Here is a 14,998-nt window from a genome sequence, read left to right as displayed (position 1 = left end):
AAATTTGGGTGAGATTTATTCTAGTCAGGCTCCGACATGATCTTATTTGCACATTATAGGTGATAAAAATTGTTTTTAAAGCAAAAAGAAATGGACAGGATTAATACGACCAATTTTCTGACTGAAAGACAACCACTCACGTTGCCTGGCCACCACCACCACCACTAGGACACCAGTGGGTGAAACCTTGAATTTATTACTTCACCATGTGGAGTTTGAGACACAAGTCATGATTTGGAGTAGTCAAAGCTGAAATGCTCTAAGTGTTTGCGCATGCGCTTTACAGCAATAAGCGCAATGTCCTATTTTACATTAATGTATAAATCTGTTCCCATCAAAATGTCCTGGAAGCTTTTTATTGGCAGCTCACTGTCTATATAGTTTCATATTTATGACATTTTATATGAAAAATTAAATGCATTTAAATTAAGTCTTTGTGTCGACCACATTTCACCTGCTTGTGCAATATGAATGTGTCTTGTATGGTTGTGACGCTAACTCGTTGAAATAATCTGTCCAAAGAAAGACAGATATATAAACATGAACTCCCCACAAAAAATTCAAAACTACTTCTGTGTTTGTTTCCACTACAGGCATCTCAAGGACCACATTTGGGTTGGAACGTCAACATGTTGACGGGTGTTGCGGGTGGTGTGATCCCTTCACAAGATCGTCTCTAGTTAATTTGTTTTTCATTTGCTGATTTTCTGGAAATTCTGTCACAATTTGCACCATTTTTTGGATGAAGACTAGACTACTGCCTTCCAAACTTGTGTGTGTGTGTGGTTGTGAGCCCTCAATACCGACCAATATCTGCTTGCAACCGCATGTCAAGTTGAAGACTGATTTTCCTGTTTCATTTAAAACATTTCTAGGGGTCTAAGTAAAGTTAATGCAGTATTTCACATGAAAAATGAGTTAAGTCTGTAAAAAAGGGATTATATTGAGTAGCAAAATTTAAATGATAAGATTTAGTCTTACTTTCTACCCAATGCTCATGCTCTGCTCATCCAATGAGCCCGTAAATTATAGCAGGAAGACATACATGTATATTTAAAAAGTACATATTAAAGCTAAAACTGAATACAAGAGAAGAGTCCAGTGGCTCAAACAGCAGTAGAAGAAGAGCGGTTACATCGCTCTCTCTCTGGGCATTGCCTCAAACCTCTACATTTGCCAGTGCAATTTGGCAAATTATGATATGACTGATTCATAATACCACATAATTGCAGTGTCTTTTCGCTCCATCTAATATAAGAACTGCAAGTGCTCTTTTCAAAACAGAGTCATAATGAAGGCACGTGGACTGAAGAGAATGCAGGTAATTTGGATTGTTAAAAAAGGTCTTTCAGCTCCATATATAGTACATCAAATGATCAAAATGAATGAGATGCACTTGTTTCTTCGAGTGTTTACACACACGTGCACGCATTCGTTAATGAGCACAGCTTCTCTCTGACTCACCGTCCAGAGCAATCTGTCTGTTTTTCTTGTTTCCTTTTCGGTTTGACGCCCTGATTCTCAATCAAGCCACATGACTGACATTTAAAATTGGAGGATCTGGACGAGCCACGTCTGGGAGACACAGCTTGTGCCTGAGAGTCCTGCCACCTCATGCACGGCACAGATGAACTGTGAGCTTTAGAGTGTGAAATCAGTCAGCCCTGAATCACAGGGGCTGGTAATCTTACATAAGACGGAGAAAATTCAACAGCTCCATCTCATACCAGCTGGAGAGGGATGGCCTGAGTGGGATCTTTAACCACCGGGCAAGATAGAGGCGATTGAAAGAAGGACGGAAGTGTTTCCGCTCACACACACCCATGCACACAAAATTACATAGCAGATTCTGGAGCAGATGTTCTGCAGAATTCCCAGAGCGTTCATGTTCAGAAACATAAAATGAGATGAAATTTAAAGCTAAGAGAAGGTGAAAGTGGGGATACAAAAGGTAATAAAGCTAAACCTTTATATACTAGTATTTCAATTGCAGTAAAGATGCAATATGGAATAAAAAATATGGAATAAAGTCAAGAATATGGTGCATGTTTTGGGTATTCGTAAAGCTCAAACCGGTGCTGTATATACATTTGTTTCAAAGGGGTTTTTAAATCTATATCCTCTCAATGTGAAAACCTTTATTTACAGAAAAGATCGTTGATGAAAGGAATTTACCTATCCCAGTCTAGCCCAAAGTAAATTCAAAGCTGTTGTTGAACGAATTGGAGTACAGGCATGGTTTGGGGCTCTTTTGAAAGATTAAAAGCTACCTACATTTTTTTAATGCAATGAGCCTGCCGATGACCTGTAACTGTCCCTAGTAGCTGGAAAACACAACGGGTACTTACATGGTCCAAGTTCAAAATAGATAACAATATCACTGAAAATGAACACATAACACTTGTTTTTCTGAGGAAGTATTCAGGCACCTGGCAAAAAAACCCATTTGTGACCTCAAAATACCACTGCTTGAGAGTAACGGGGGCAGAAACTCATTATAGTTCTTTATTACATAATTTACAATAACTATTTAGTTTAGAAGAGATAGTGAGTCACTTGTCTACACGATCACTCTTTGGCTGTTGTGGGCCCTGGGATGAGCATAAAAGCTTGTATATGCTCAAATGAGCATCAGCCATCACCGTTTTTTTGGGGTTTTTTTTGTTGCCATTTTGTCACCATTTAATCATGTTATACTGTGTTTTGGACTACAAATGTTACTGAAATGGATCTAGCTGACATTTGAGAATAAATAAAAACAGTTTTTATTGGAGTTTGATGCAATACTTAAACATGACACTTCATACATGCTAGTTTTTTAGCTTGTTTGTTTGTTGATTGTACCTTGCTGATGTAGTTTTATCTTGAAATAGTTCACATGAATAGAATCACAAGAAGCTAAGCTTTCGAACAATGTATGGTATGACTATACACCTACGAAAACATGCCGGACAGGCCGCTTCGTTCTGACTTCAACTGTTAACACCAGCCATCAATGCAGAGCATTGGCAGTGGCTGAATAGTGAACTGTTAGTTTTTCTCTTTTGTTGTCTGTGTTCAATCAGTCTATCTTTATCCAAAAAAATTCTACAGAGAAATGAAGCCCTGCAATTTAAAGAAGGATTTCCAAACAATGTTGTAGTGTGACATTCAAAAATGCATGATTAAAACAACATTAGCGGAGAATAGAAATGTTGTATTGCAGAATGAGGTCAGTGTGAAATTCATGTGAGGAGCGAGCTACTTTTCTTTTGCACTTGTTGTTTCCTGTGCGAGGAAGCCAGCCTGACCTACAGGAGGTGGGGAGTCGTGATCTATAGTCCATCTTGGCTTGAAGTGGATGCCATCCTGGATGAATATTAAGCACCCACACCACCCACATACACACCACCTGCTGCTCTGTCACAGGCTGCATGTGTGTTTGTTGGATCGTTCTGTGGGCTGCATACTGCACTTAGACTGCTTTTAAAGCATTGCCAGGATAAGAATTTGCAAGAAAATATTGATATATTACATGCATACTTCACCAAACTGCAGGACTTTTTGTTCAAGGATACATTACACAATCCCATCAAAGTCATGATTATGGTATGGGATTAGCATCCCAATGAGTGTACTAGGAGGCTCATATCCCTGCACTCAATCATCCACTCCTGTGTGTCACATGAATGAGCTCTGAGGACCAGTGAGAGGCGCCTCCACCTTCTCACTGATGCAAATTTTAACTTCCTGCGTGTGTTGAGGATATAGTGCTTACATTCAGAAAAACACACAGACCCACAAAATTACATGCAGACACCTACAAACTGTAAGCCAGCACCAGACAGCACTCACATGGCTACTTGAATTCTGATATCTCATGTCCCTCCGGCAGTTTTGGAGCTCAAATAGATTCCATCAGGCCAAGTTTGGGATTTATTCTGGCTCTTTTCACCATTTGGATACATTTCTGCCTGGTGATATCTCCATTACAGCCCTAAACTCTCTGGGGGGAGAGCATCTGTCTCACTCTGAGTTAAGAGGACTGAGACACAACACTCATTTAGCAGCTGACTGCACTGTTATGTAATTGTAAGGATGCCTGATTTGAGCTAGGAATGGGAGAACATAATGATCTACAGAGTGCACATGTTCCCACAGTTCAAGGCACGAGGTGACATAAAACACTGTTGAATAAATAAATCAATTTAATAGGTTGAACTATGTTTTAAATTAAAAGGTTTTATTAGTTATTTCATTAGTTTCAAAACTTTTCAAGGACTCAAAATCAAATCTAAACTATATTCCCTAGAAAGAGAATGTTACATCCATTTCATAGTGATTTAAAGCAGAGTCATGATGTTTTCCTTAACCTAACCACACTTTGGGAGTCACTGGCAAACCTATTCAGCGAAAGCAACTTTTGGCTATGTAGCCTACAAAGATAACATAATCCTTCTGCCTGCACCTTTAAGCTCGCTAATTAACATGTCTCACTTGTTCAGTCCTTGCAAAAACCAAAGAGTAAAAGTGTAGGGGGTTAGCCTATGTGCTAGGCTAACAGTTTCCCCTTGTTTCTAGTGTTCTTTCTAAGATAAGAACGCCTAGCTCTTACTGGTATATATTTATTGTACAGACATAAAAGTGGTGTCTCATCTAACTCCTGGCATGAAAGTAAAGTGTATCTATCAAAATATTCTTAAATATTTGAACCAAAGGCAAACCTTTATTCTATTTGGCAGTGCAAATAACTTTGGATCTAATGTGAGATAGAAGAGAAGAAAACAAACCTCCAAGCACTCAAATGACATTGAAAATATATTCCTCAGAAAAGAGCCAAGCCGCAAAAATCTATCGATCTTTCTATAAGTACATACATATATCCAGAGTCTCGAAATTCACAGTATCTCTATATATTTAAAAATATACTTGTATTAAATATGTCGATTTTAGATATTCTTTAATTTTCTTGGTCTGCTCTACGTGACATCTATTGCACATCTGTCCTTATGGGAAATGGACTGCCATAACTTGACAAACTGAGAAAATTTCTCCTTTCTCCAGGCTTCTTGCGTCAAACTGTCATCATTTTATACAGTCAAACATCGAAATGAATTACCAATAAACAAAACACATTTTTGAGGGAATTAAAATACTGTCAAAGTTTAAATAAATTCTGGTGGTATTAAACAATCTCTCCATTCTTGAGTCTATGTACCCTTTTTCAACCTGTTTGAAGATGTCCTCGAATCTGCACTGAACACACTTGCTTTGTTACAGGTAGAGCAGCAGTGTCCTTTAAAGCATACCAGAAAAATAAAAGCTGATTTCCCCACTTCTTCATTTTTTTTAAAACCCTGCTTCATGGGGCACAGCTGACAGGAATAGCTGGGGAGGAAAAGGTCACGAGCCGCAGTAACACCCTCTATGTCATGTCAACATGCATTTTATGCTATGCACTTAAGGCAGGTGAGTCACAAAGTGCCTCTTTTCAAAGTAATAACAGCCTTACCGGGGACTCATCTGATTGAAAGCTTGCTTTTACTCAAAGCTACATTATAGTATATTGCATATAGCTAAAAAACAAAAAAAGAGCAACAGCAATGAAGGTGAACGCTGAACAACGTGAGTGGCAGAGCACGTGGGGGAGAGAATGGATAACTGTGGGCTTCAGGGCCATTAGTTCATTTTTAAAAGAAGTAAAGTTCCTTCAGGGAACATAGAGGGCTGCCAATTACCGACCTATTGTGTCTTGAGATGAAGTGTGACTGATATGGTCTGCTACAGATTCAATGTAGATATGTTAAATATTAAATATTTCAATAAAAAGTTTATAAAAAAAACAAAAAGGATAGGTTTCCTTTTTAATTCTAAGTCCATAAAGTGATGGACTGTCAGTAGTCGACACATCTTGTGAAATGAATCCTGGCATCTGTTATTGTCTTAAAACCCCCAGGCACTTTTTTTCTGATCTCTCCTCTGACCCAACCACACCTGCCGTTTGCTCCCGCTCCCATTGCAGATGTGACTGTGTGGCAGACGTTTACTCCAGGTGCGGCTTAGTGTTACCCATCTCCGCACAATGTGGCCATCAAACAAATACATTTGTTATCCATTTGTACAATTTATTGAGCTGTCAGAGGTGAGCGGGCCTGCAAGGCCACAAATAGGGCCTGTCAGGTGGGAGATGGAGAGGGAGCTCTGTGGCCCTCCATCTCTTCCGCATCATCGCAGAAAAAGGAATTTCCATCAGACCTGATAGATTAAGGAGGTGGTACAGGTGGCTCATGGGAAACAGCACCGAGGCTCAGCCTGGCGAAAGGTTTTGTTGACAAGGAATCAAGTCCTCTTGTTCAACAGGAAACCAGTATTAAGTTTGATTATCCTGGAACATCTGTGTTGTTTTTAGAGATAACCATCAAGAAATGAGGCTTTGCTAACAAACCCACTTTCCTGGATATTTTTTTTTTCTGCAACGACACTTATTAAATCTGACTTTTAAGTTAAAATGAGAGAAGTGTTGATTGTGAAGGAAGATGCAAATACAGCTAAATGCTAACGTAAGCTTGCTGAAAAGGTTCACACCAGCAATGTAAAGAATATCTCGACATTTTTGGAAATATACTTCGCTTTTGTGCTGAGAGTTAGACAAATATAACAATCCTGTGTTTGTCTGGTAACTATGAACCTAAAACCAGGAGTCGAGCAGCTTAACTCCACATAAAGATTTTAAGTTGCTGTAAAGTCCAAAAATAAAACTACCACCACCAACAAATCAAAAGACAGATACTTTTAGCATATTTACATCTTGGTTTGTCCTTTGCATTTCTTTCATTGGTCCATCTGTGCAAAAGCCACTTAAAAAATCTGTCACTATTTGCACTGAGCACTTCCCCTATGCAGAACTGCTTTCTCTCTTGAACTATTATCATCCCCTGATTGGTCATGGTGCAAGAACACATACAGGCCAGGCACGCTGTGGCTGCTAATTCTCTGTTGTCAAAAGTGTCTTAGTCTGAGAACTGATATTAAACCCCCCCCCCCCCCCCCCCCCCCCATAAATCCTGTTTACCATCTGGTTGTGGCAGCCAGACTAGCCTGAGTCAGGGCGATAATTGATGAGAGCAGAGAGAGCATAGGCACTGAAGGGCCCGCCTCATGGCCAATAACATATCAGTGGCCCCAGTGAGTGGCAGCTCCTGGTGGTGTGCTGTCAGGGTCTTCAGCAGCAACCCTGTAACTCTATGTAATTGTCCTCTCTCCAGCTCTGCCTTGCTATCTGTACTTGGTCTTGTGACTGAAATGAAAAATATAACAATGTCTGCCTTTTGGTGAGTTTTTGTCCTCTTTGGAATTAACACTGTAAACAACAGCAAAGTGACTTTCATTAGGGTTAGGAGTTCATTAGATTTAAATATATTCTGCTGTTTAACGCGACATTTCCTTTCTGCAGTGGGACAACCACAGTGACCTCACATCAACCTGAGCGATGATACAAACACAACACGGGTACACAGTGACAGCAGGCCAGCTGCTGCTTCTTTCCTGGAACGGAAGGCATGTGAAATCTGAATTCAACCTCCGACTGCGGTGTCCTATCAAATCAAAGTGCATCATAGGAACTGAATGGATGCGCAGACACCTGATTGTTGTTGCCGAATACGAATGCATCAATTTAGTGCTTTTGTCCCTGCAGGAGTTGTTATCCCCCACTGCTCAAATGACAGAACTACCTGTGTTAAGACGTTACATAACTGTGAGGAAACAAAGTCAGATTGTGTGATTTGATATTTGGACAAAAGACGGGAACAAGAAAAAGACGTCTGTAATAATAGTGACATGTTCTTGGAATCTCATCAGGATAGAGATTAGAACTTGATTAGGTTAATTGTAGCTTATATTGTTCTGTGTGCAGGGAATGGAAAAATAAAGGTCACCGCAAGCTGCATCCTGTTTTTCACAGTGCAAGTCAGGTGATAGCCTAAACCACATCATCCTCAGGTGTGCTCAATTAGCAAGCAGAGGATGAAGTAGTCCATGGAGGATGGGGGCATGTTGAGTCACTGGTAAGAAAACATTTTTAGTTACAAGGAGTGGGCCTAGTTGAATCTGGTCTCCATTTTCCTGCCGTCTCTTCATACACTAATTCAGCCCCAGGTGTTAGCACCTAAGTGGAGTTACCAAGGGGGTTTAGCTTGGTGCTTTGTTTCCATTTGCAAGTTTTTCTCCAAGATCCTTTGTTGATTTTGAGGCAATGAAAGTGCATTCTCCCCGGTGACTAATTAAGACATTTAGGGCTGCAGATAACACCTTAACTTGACACGAGCTTTAATTTCTAATCAGGCATTCAAAGTGGCTCCTGCCTTGGCCAGGCCTGCAATGAATGGGAGATCACGCATTTACCATGACATGTCTGCTTTATTGCATACATCTGACCAATTAGCAAGTCTCATGGCACCGACTCATCCACATTTCATTCATTTCTGCTTAGTCCATTTTTAACATTCAGTGAATGGATGGTAGAGGGGTTTTATGTCATGCATAAAGGCATACTCGATAGTCGGTTTATGGGGGGGGGGGGCCTGACTCAGGCCGTCAGCCTAGCACCGCAGGCATTTGCATTTCCATTACGACAGGGCTAGCCATGTATATTCAGCTGATGATACGCTTGTCTTGAGTCGATGACGTTAAAAAGCAGCACCTCTCTGCACTCTGCGATGCTTGTTGGTAACAAGCTACTTATCATCATGCATTTTCAGGCTTTTGTCACCATTTTGCTTGGCATCTACACTTATTGCTTGAAAAACAGAGACGGGATGACAAAATGCATCTACAGGAAGAAGAGGAAGCTACCATTCATCTGTAAACGATAATGAAGTCCATCTGACATCACCTCAACCCGCTCGAAGGTGGTTCGGTGTGCTTTGACCCAACTTGACATGTTTTAATCTGGTAATGGAAACACAAGTCAGTGCGATATGGTTTGATCCTTTGCGACAAAAGGTGGCAGTGGAAAAACTAAAAAAACTATTAAAATGTTCGAAGAAATATAGTAAAGCGTACAAATCAGCTTGAAGTAGGAAGTTATATCCATTATAAAAATGTAATTACTTTGATGAAAATATAAAAAGGTACGTATAGCAAAGAGATAGCCACACCCTGGGAACTATTTGAGGAAAGGACAGCCTATTAATCCTGAACTCTTTCTTCTAAAAACTAAGAGCCCTAGCAGAGAACGTCACCCCACATACAGAAAATCAGCAGTTGGGGCCAGCACAATAACTCAAGCACAGCTCCTGGCCTGCCTGCGGGGATGCATTCAGTCCACGCAGCTCAAATCTATTTCTGGATGAACTGCCCTCTGAAAAGGCAGCCAAAGTCTCAAAGCGTTCAAACTGGAACACCTGATAAGAAGCCTCAAAGTGTTATCAAGCTCTGTGCAACACTCAGTGTCTGTTTTATCAGTTTTAATCATAGAGGTGTCCTATTTGTTAAATATTTACCATCCAGGTGATTGGACAGTACTGAGCTGATGCTTGAGTCTGTGGTATGTAGGTGTGCTCAAATTTAGCCTCTCCTGAAGAAGACCAACGAACAGTTAGGACATCAGCATGGCCTCATTGTTTGGAAATAGTCCTTTACATAAATTTAATTGATGTTTCCACCGTCACTGTCAAAAACTTGTGAGGAGGCACTTTATTGACATGCATGTTTCACCGGAGGCTCAGGAACTTGAAGTAAAAAAAAACCATCACATTACTTATCAAATGGAAGATAAAGGACAAAAAAAGCCGACGTGTGTGATTTTGTTAAAAAGATACAGTACTTTGGGGGATTTTAACCATTTTTCCCATTTTCCCTGAGTTAGAAACTAAAAAATTCCTTAGGACAGACCCTTTTCATGTGTTTGGTCCAAGTTATGTCAAACAGGATCATTATCCAGTAACATAATCAATATTCCATAGGCATCCAGGAATCGAGCAAAACTGAGCAAGTAAACTCCACTTTTGGTTTGAGGGGAGGCCGACAGTCTTAAATGGGCATTCCTTGTATCGGCTGAGGGATGCAGCTTTGTATACATAGCATACAAATCAGATTATGGGATTCAAATATTAGCCTGCAAAAATACATCATCCCCTATACTTTGATTTATGACATACCCTAAATGGAGATGTTAAATTCATCTCACCGGTCTGCTTCTTCAGCAAATCAGTTTGACCATTTTATCATTAGGATTGCATTTAGTCTCCTTTCTATTGATATTATATATGCTTTGAAGGCAGACCATCGCTCCTGAGGACATGCCACCTGTGGATCTGTGCATTGTGAAGCTAAATCTAGAGAGTTACATCTCTGGCATTAAAGGTACTTATATTGCCATGGTATAACCTTGTTATAAAAAGATGTAGCAATGATATGACTTCATGATGAGAAAGATGTCTGTATTTACAGAACGCACTCCATCCTCTGAAAGACACCCAGGAGGAGGTGTAGGTCTGTTGGTGAATTTCAGCCATGTTTTGATGAGTGGATAGCTCACAGCGCTCTTATAAAGGACCCGCTGAGGGTTTGATGAAGCCGGATGGTGAACAGTGAGGAAGGCAGAACCCCGGCAATGTTTCTCTCACCTCCACTATTTGGCACAGTTTTGGTCCTGCTGAGATTTATATTAGCAATTGAAATTAAAGTCTGGCCGTGTGGAGGAGAAACAGCTGCACAGAGGGTCTTTTTTCACATTTATACACAAGAGACAAGATACAAAAGTGTTGAAATTTGGTGCTTTTGACAAAATCAGTGGTGAGTTTAGGGAGTATCCAAAAAACGATTGAAGATAGACCAATTGGTGAAATAAAATAATAAAAAAATGAATAATTTTATTTTTGTTCAGTTCAGTTCAGTTCATTATCTACCGCTTTTTCCGTGAGGGTTGCGGAGATGTTGCCGCTTTATCGCCCCTTTCAGGGGATTGCGGGTTGCTGGTTACTGGGGCCAAATCCAGTTCACATAGGGCGGAGGCCAGGGTATATCCCTGGATGAGTCGCCAGCTCATCGCAGGGCCCTCTGACGGCAGAGGCTGCCACACAAGGTGCCAACTGCGCGCCAGGAGCAGTTTTGGGGTTCAGTATCTTGCTCAAGGATACTTCGGCATGTAGCTCAGTTCCACCCAGGGGAGCCGGGGTTTGAGCCAGCGACCTTCTGGTCACTGGTCACCTGCTCTACCCACTGAGCTACAGCCGCCCCGTTTTATTTTTGTAATGTTTTGAAATACAACAATAGCGCAGGAGGACCTGTGTCCCTAACATGGCACATGATATGCATACTCTAACGCTACAACACTGATATTGTCAACACTACTATAGTTTACATTGTGAACAGTAATATTTAAAGGGGCAGTCCATAATCATAAGGACATCCGGCATTTTTCAGTGTTAATCTAGAAAGCAACAGATAATCATGCTAATATCCCCTTACACAGAGTGATCTTGTCACTAAATCTTACTGATTAAAAGGATTCAAGTCAGAGGAGGACTGGATTGTATAACAGAGAGCTGTCTTATCACATCAGCTGGGCACTGACTTTTTTTTCAGTCCAATAAAGCAATAAAACAAGGTTTTTAGTGCCTTTTTCTCATGGAGGTCATCGGTGTTGGCACTTTCCATGACAAAAAACAGACCTTGAGGAAAAGTCAATATTATGAAGATTTGAGTTGAAGTTGTTGCGCTGTATAAAGATTTCTGAAGGAAGCAAACTACAAGCAGAACCACAGTGTGGATAGATGCAGCATTTAAAAGGCACATTGGTAAAAAAAATAAAAAAAAGCTATTCATAATTGTTGACTTGCCCTCCCTCCCTTTGAAGTGAGCTATCAAAGCCTGATTTCAATCTTACCACAAACCTTTGGTAAGATGTCAGTAAAGTCTAAACTATAAATGATACTCAACATAATGCACTATTCATAGATTCATAGACACAACATGCTGCCTTTTATATATTTGACTATTCTATCAGCAGCAGGAATTTGTTAATTAAATTAATTTGCATCAAGGAAAAGTAAAAACCTCACACACCTCACATGAAAAACACTTGACGTGTTTTTCTCCTTGAGTAATTATTCTGTTCAAATAGCATATATTTCTCTCCAGGCAGAGTGCTTGGGCTGAATGGATGCAGCCACTGCATAATGGTCCTCAGACGTTTGTTTCCTAGGCAACGTGGGGAGGGCATTTGGAGAGGGAGGTATAAAAACACTGGCAGCTCCTCTCTGAGTCTTACTCTGAGGTAAATGCACTTGCTGTCAACACGGAGAGCCTCTGGGAACTTGCTGCACACTTTCTCTCCCTATTTGTCACATTCTCACTCGGCTCACTTGAAGGCTCGGCTCAACAAGTAGTAGTTCAAGAATGATGCGACCCAAAGATTTGCGCCAAGGCTCCGGCACCAAGACCTTCCTAGATGCCATGCATGGTGGTAAAGTTCACCTGGCGCGCTTCATCCTGGACGCCTTGGACGGACGCATTATCAACTCCAAGACAGAAAACAGCCGCACCCCGCTCATGTACGCCGTCTGCCTACAAGACTCCGGGACCAGGGCCAAGTTCACCCGTTTGCTGCTGGAGAAAGGGGCTGATGTCAACTGCCAGGATGAGGACGGTCGCACGGCTCTGAGCAATGCCTGCGAGATGGGTCACCTGGACGTGGTTAAGCTTCTAGTGCAGTTCAATGCTGACCCGGATGTCTCTGACGCCTGGGGTAACAGCGCTCTGATGTATGCTGCCTTTTCTGGGCACAGCCAGGTTCTTGAGTTCCTGGTCCGGGCTTTCAAAAGAATGGGACTGAGGCTGGACAGAACCAACCATGCTGGTCACTCAGCCATCGAAGTGGCTAATTTCTTTGGACACAAGCAGTGTGTGCAGATTCTGAACTTTCCTTGCAGGAGGGGTGTTAGCACAGATGATCCTCTTGCTGACTCGGCTGCCATCAGTGAAGGAGATTCCCGGCTGCCCAACAGGCTCCCCAGGCATGTTCTGGAGAGGTTCTCCAAGCAGGTGAAAAACAACGAAGACCAATTGCCTGGGGTGTTTCAGAGACAGCCGAAGATCGGAGACAGCAGCGGGATATGGAACCGCTTCAGATGTCCCAGGAGCCAGTCTCAAGAGGACAGCCATCGTCACAGCTGGGCTCTGCCTCCTCAGATAGAGAAAAGTCAGATCAAGGGGGATCACAGCGTTCTTTTCACCGCCAAACAACTCCAAAACTGCCAGCTTAGAGAGCTAAGAGGGGCTAAAACACTGAACTCTCTGCCCGAGCCAAGCCAGAAAGATGTCAGCCCAGACACTGGACTCCAAGAGGAAACACCAGTAAGTTTTCCTCCCTGGGGGAAAGCGAAGTCGTTTAACCTGGACCTCCTGAGCAGCAGAAAGCAGTCCTATCAGGGTGATGTGTGTGACATGAGCCTGTCAGCCAGCAAATTAAAGAGAGCCTCGCTACAGGATGAGAGATGTCTGATAGACAAGATGGAATGTCAAGGGAACACCCGGGGCCTGACAAACGATGCTGACAAAACTGTCTCAGTGCCAAAACCGCTTTTAAACGGTAAGAGTCAGCCCGTGAGAGCACTTGAGGAGAATGTCAAATCACAGAAAGAAGAGGGAAATGACATAGCCCCATCAAGCAGAAGAGAGCAGCAGAAGAGGGGGAGCCTCGGCCCGGTTGGCAGACACAACAAACTGCTGTTTGCCAGAGGGGAGCTGGAGTCAGGGAAGATCCCGAGCCATACGCCGGGGCTCATGGGTCTGGGGACCAGACTGCTGCGTCGATTCACCGCGCCAGAGTTCATGAGAATGGTTATAGACTGTTCGGCGGGCTCCGCAAACGGCAGAGGGAGAATGTCCCGCTCCGAAACCTTCCCTCTCTCTCACACACATCAGCAGGTCAACAGCCAGCCGAGCGTCGACAGCATCAGTGGAGTGAAGTGTGAGTTTGAAAGCTGCTCGTCTCAGTCCGCCCTCGAAGAATAAGGACAATGTCCAGTGACAGAAATGGCTGGTGGGCAAATTTTTACAGCACTTAAAATTCTGACAATGCAGCTTGACTGCTTGACAATATATTCTATTTATTGGGAGAAATAATAATCTTCTGCTTATGTTGCAGTTTATTAGTTTTTTCAATGTTTATCAATAAAGAAAACAAGAGTTTTAAAGCTAATTGTTCAGTTGCATACAATTTTGCTATTCTATATTTGAGATAATTTATAAATTAACATGATATCCATCTGTGAGCTACTGGAAATAATTATTTTTGTTTCACATATATAAGATTTATATTGTATGTATTTGATATTGCTTCTGTGTTTATAAGAAATATTGTATGTATTTTGCTTAAAGATATTCAGTAAGTGTGCACTGTATGTTTCAGGCTGAATACCTAATAAAAGCCAGCTCTTCAACCTGTATTCATGCATGCGTGTGTGTAAATGAGGACAATGCCGGATCAAGAGAACTCTGATTCAATATGCATCGTTTATTGATTTATACAAAATTAAAATGTGTAATCCTCTTTTTCATGAATGATCCACACAGAGATAGAAATACATGAAACATGTCAACACGTGTCAGCCTGTGTCCGAATACAAAGACTATGTGCAAAGTGTTTCTCAGCAGGTGGACGTCCTGCAGCATCACATGCCAGGCCTGTGTGCTTTATCTAGGCAAACAAATGCAAATACAGTCATACACATCTTTATGAGGAGCAACACACGCTTCTTGTGGTTCTTAAAAAGTCTGTCACAATACAAAGAGGGCTGAGATGTCACCTCACACACATCCATGTGCCCATGTGCTCGCACACACACACACACATGCACACATACATACAACTATACACTCACATTTTCAGTAAAGAAAAGTAAAATTTTTAATTCATCTCATATAATTTACTGCAGTTAATCAGCAGGAATAAGGACCTAATATTCAGTATTTTTATTTACATTATTAATTTATCTTCTTATGCTTCAAGTCC

At 41.5% G+C, this 14,998-nt stretch overlaps 1 protein-coding gene across 1 annotated transcript; it reads left to right on the top strand.

Moving 5' to 3' along the window:
* The first annotated feature begins 12,381 nt into the window (after window positions 1-12,381).
* Window positions 12,382-13,998, top strand: LOC141010712 (uncharacterized). The gene has a single exon (XM_073483800.1). The coding sequence runs from the start codon at window positions 12,382-12,384 to the stop codon at window positions 13,996-13,998; it is 1,617 nt and encodes a 538-aa protein (XP_073339901.1).
* The last annotated feature ends 1,000 nt before the right edge of the window (window positions 13,999-14,998 follow it).

The sequence above is a fragment of the Pagrus major genome, chromosome 16 (genome assembly GCF_040436345.1).
Source record: "Pagrus major chromosome 16, Pma_NU_1.0".
NCBI lineage: Eukaryota > Metazoa > Chordata > Actinopteri > Spariformes > Sparidae > Pagrus > Pagrus major.
This window is presented reverse-complemented; position numbering and strand designations above follow the sequence as displayed.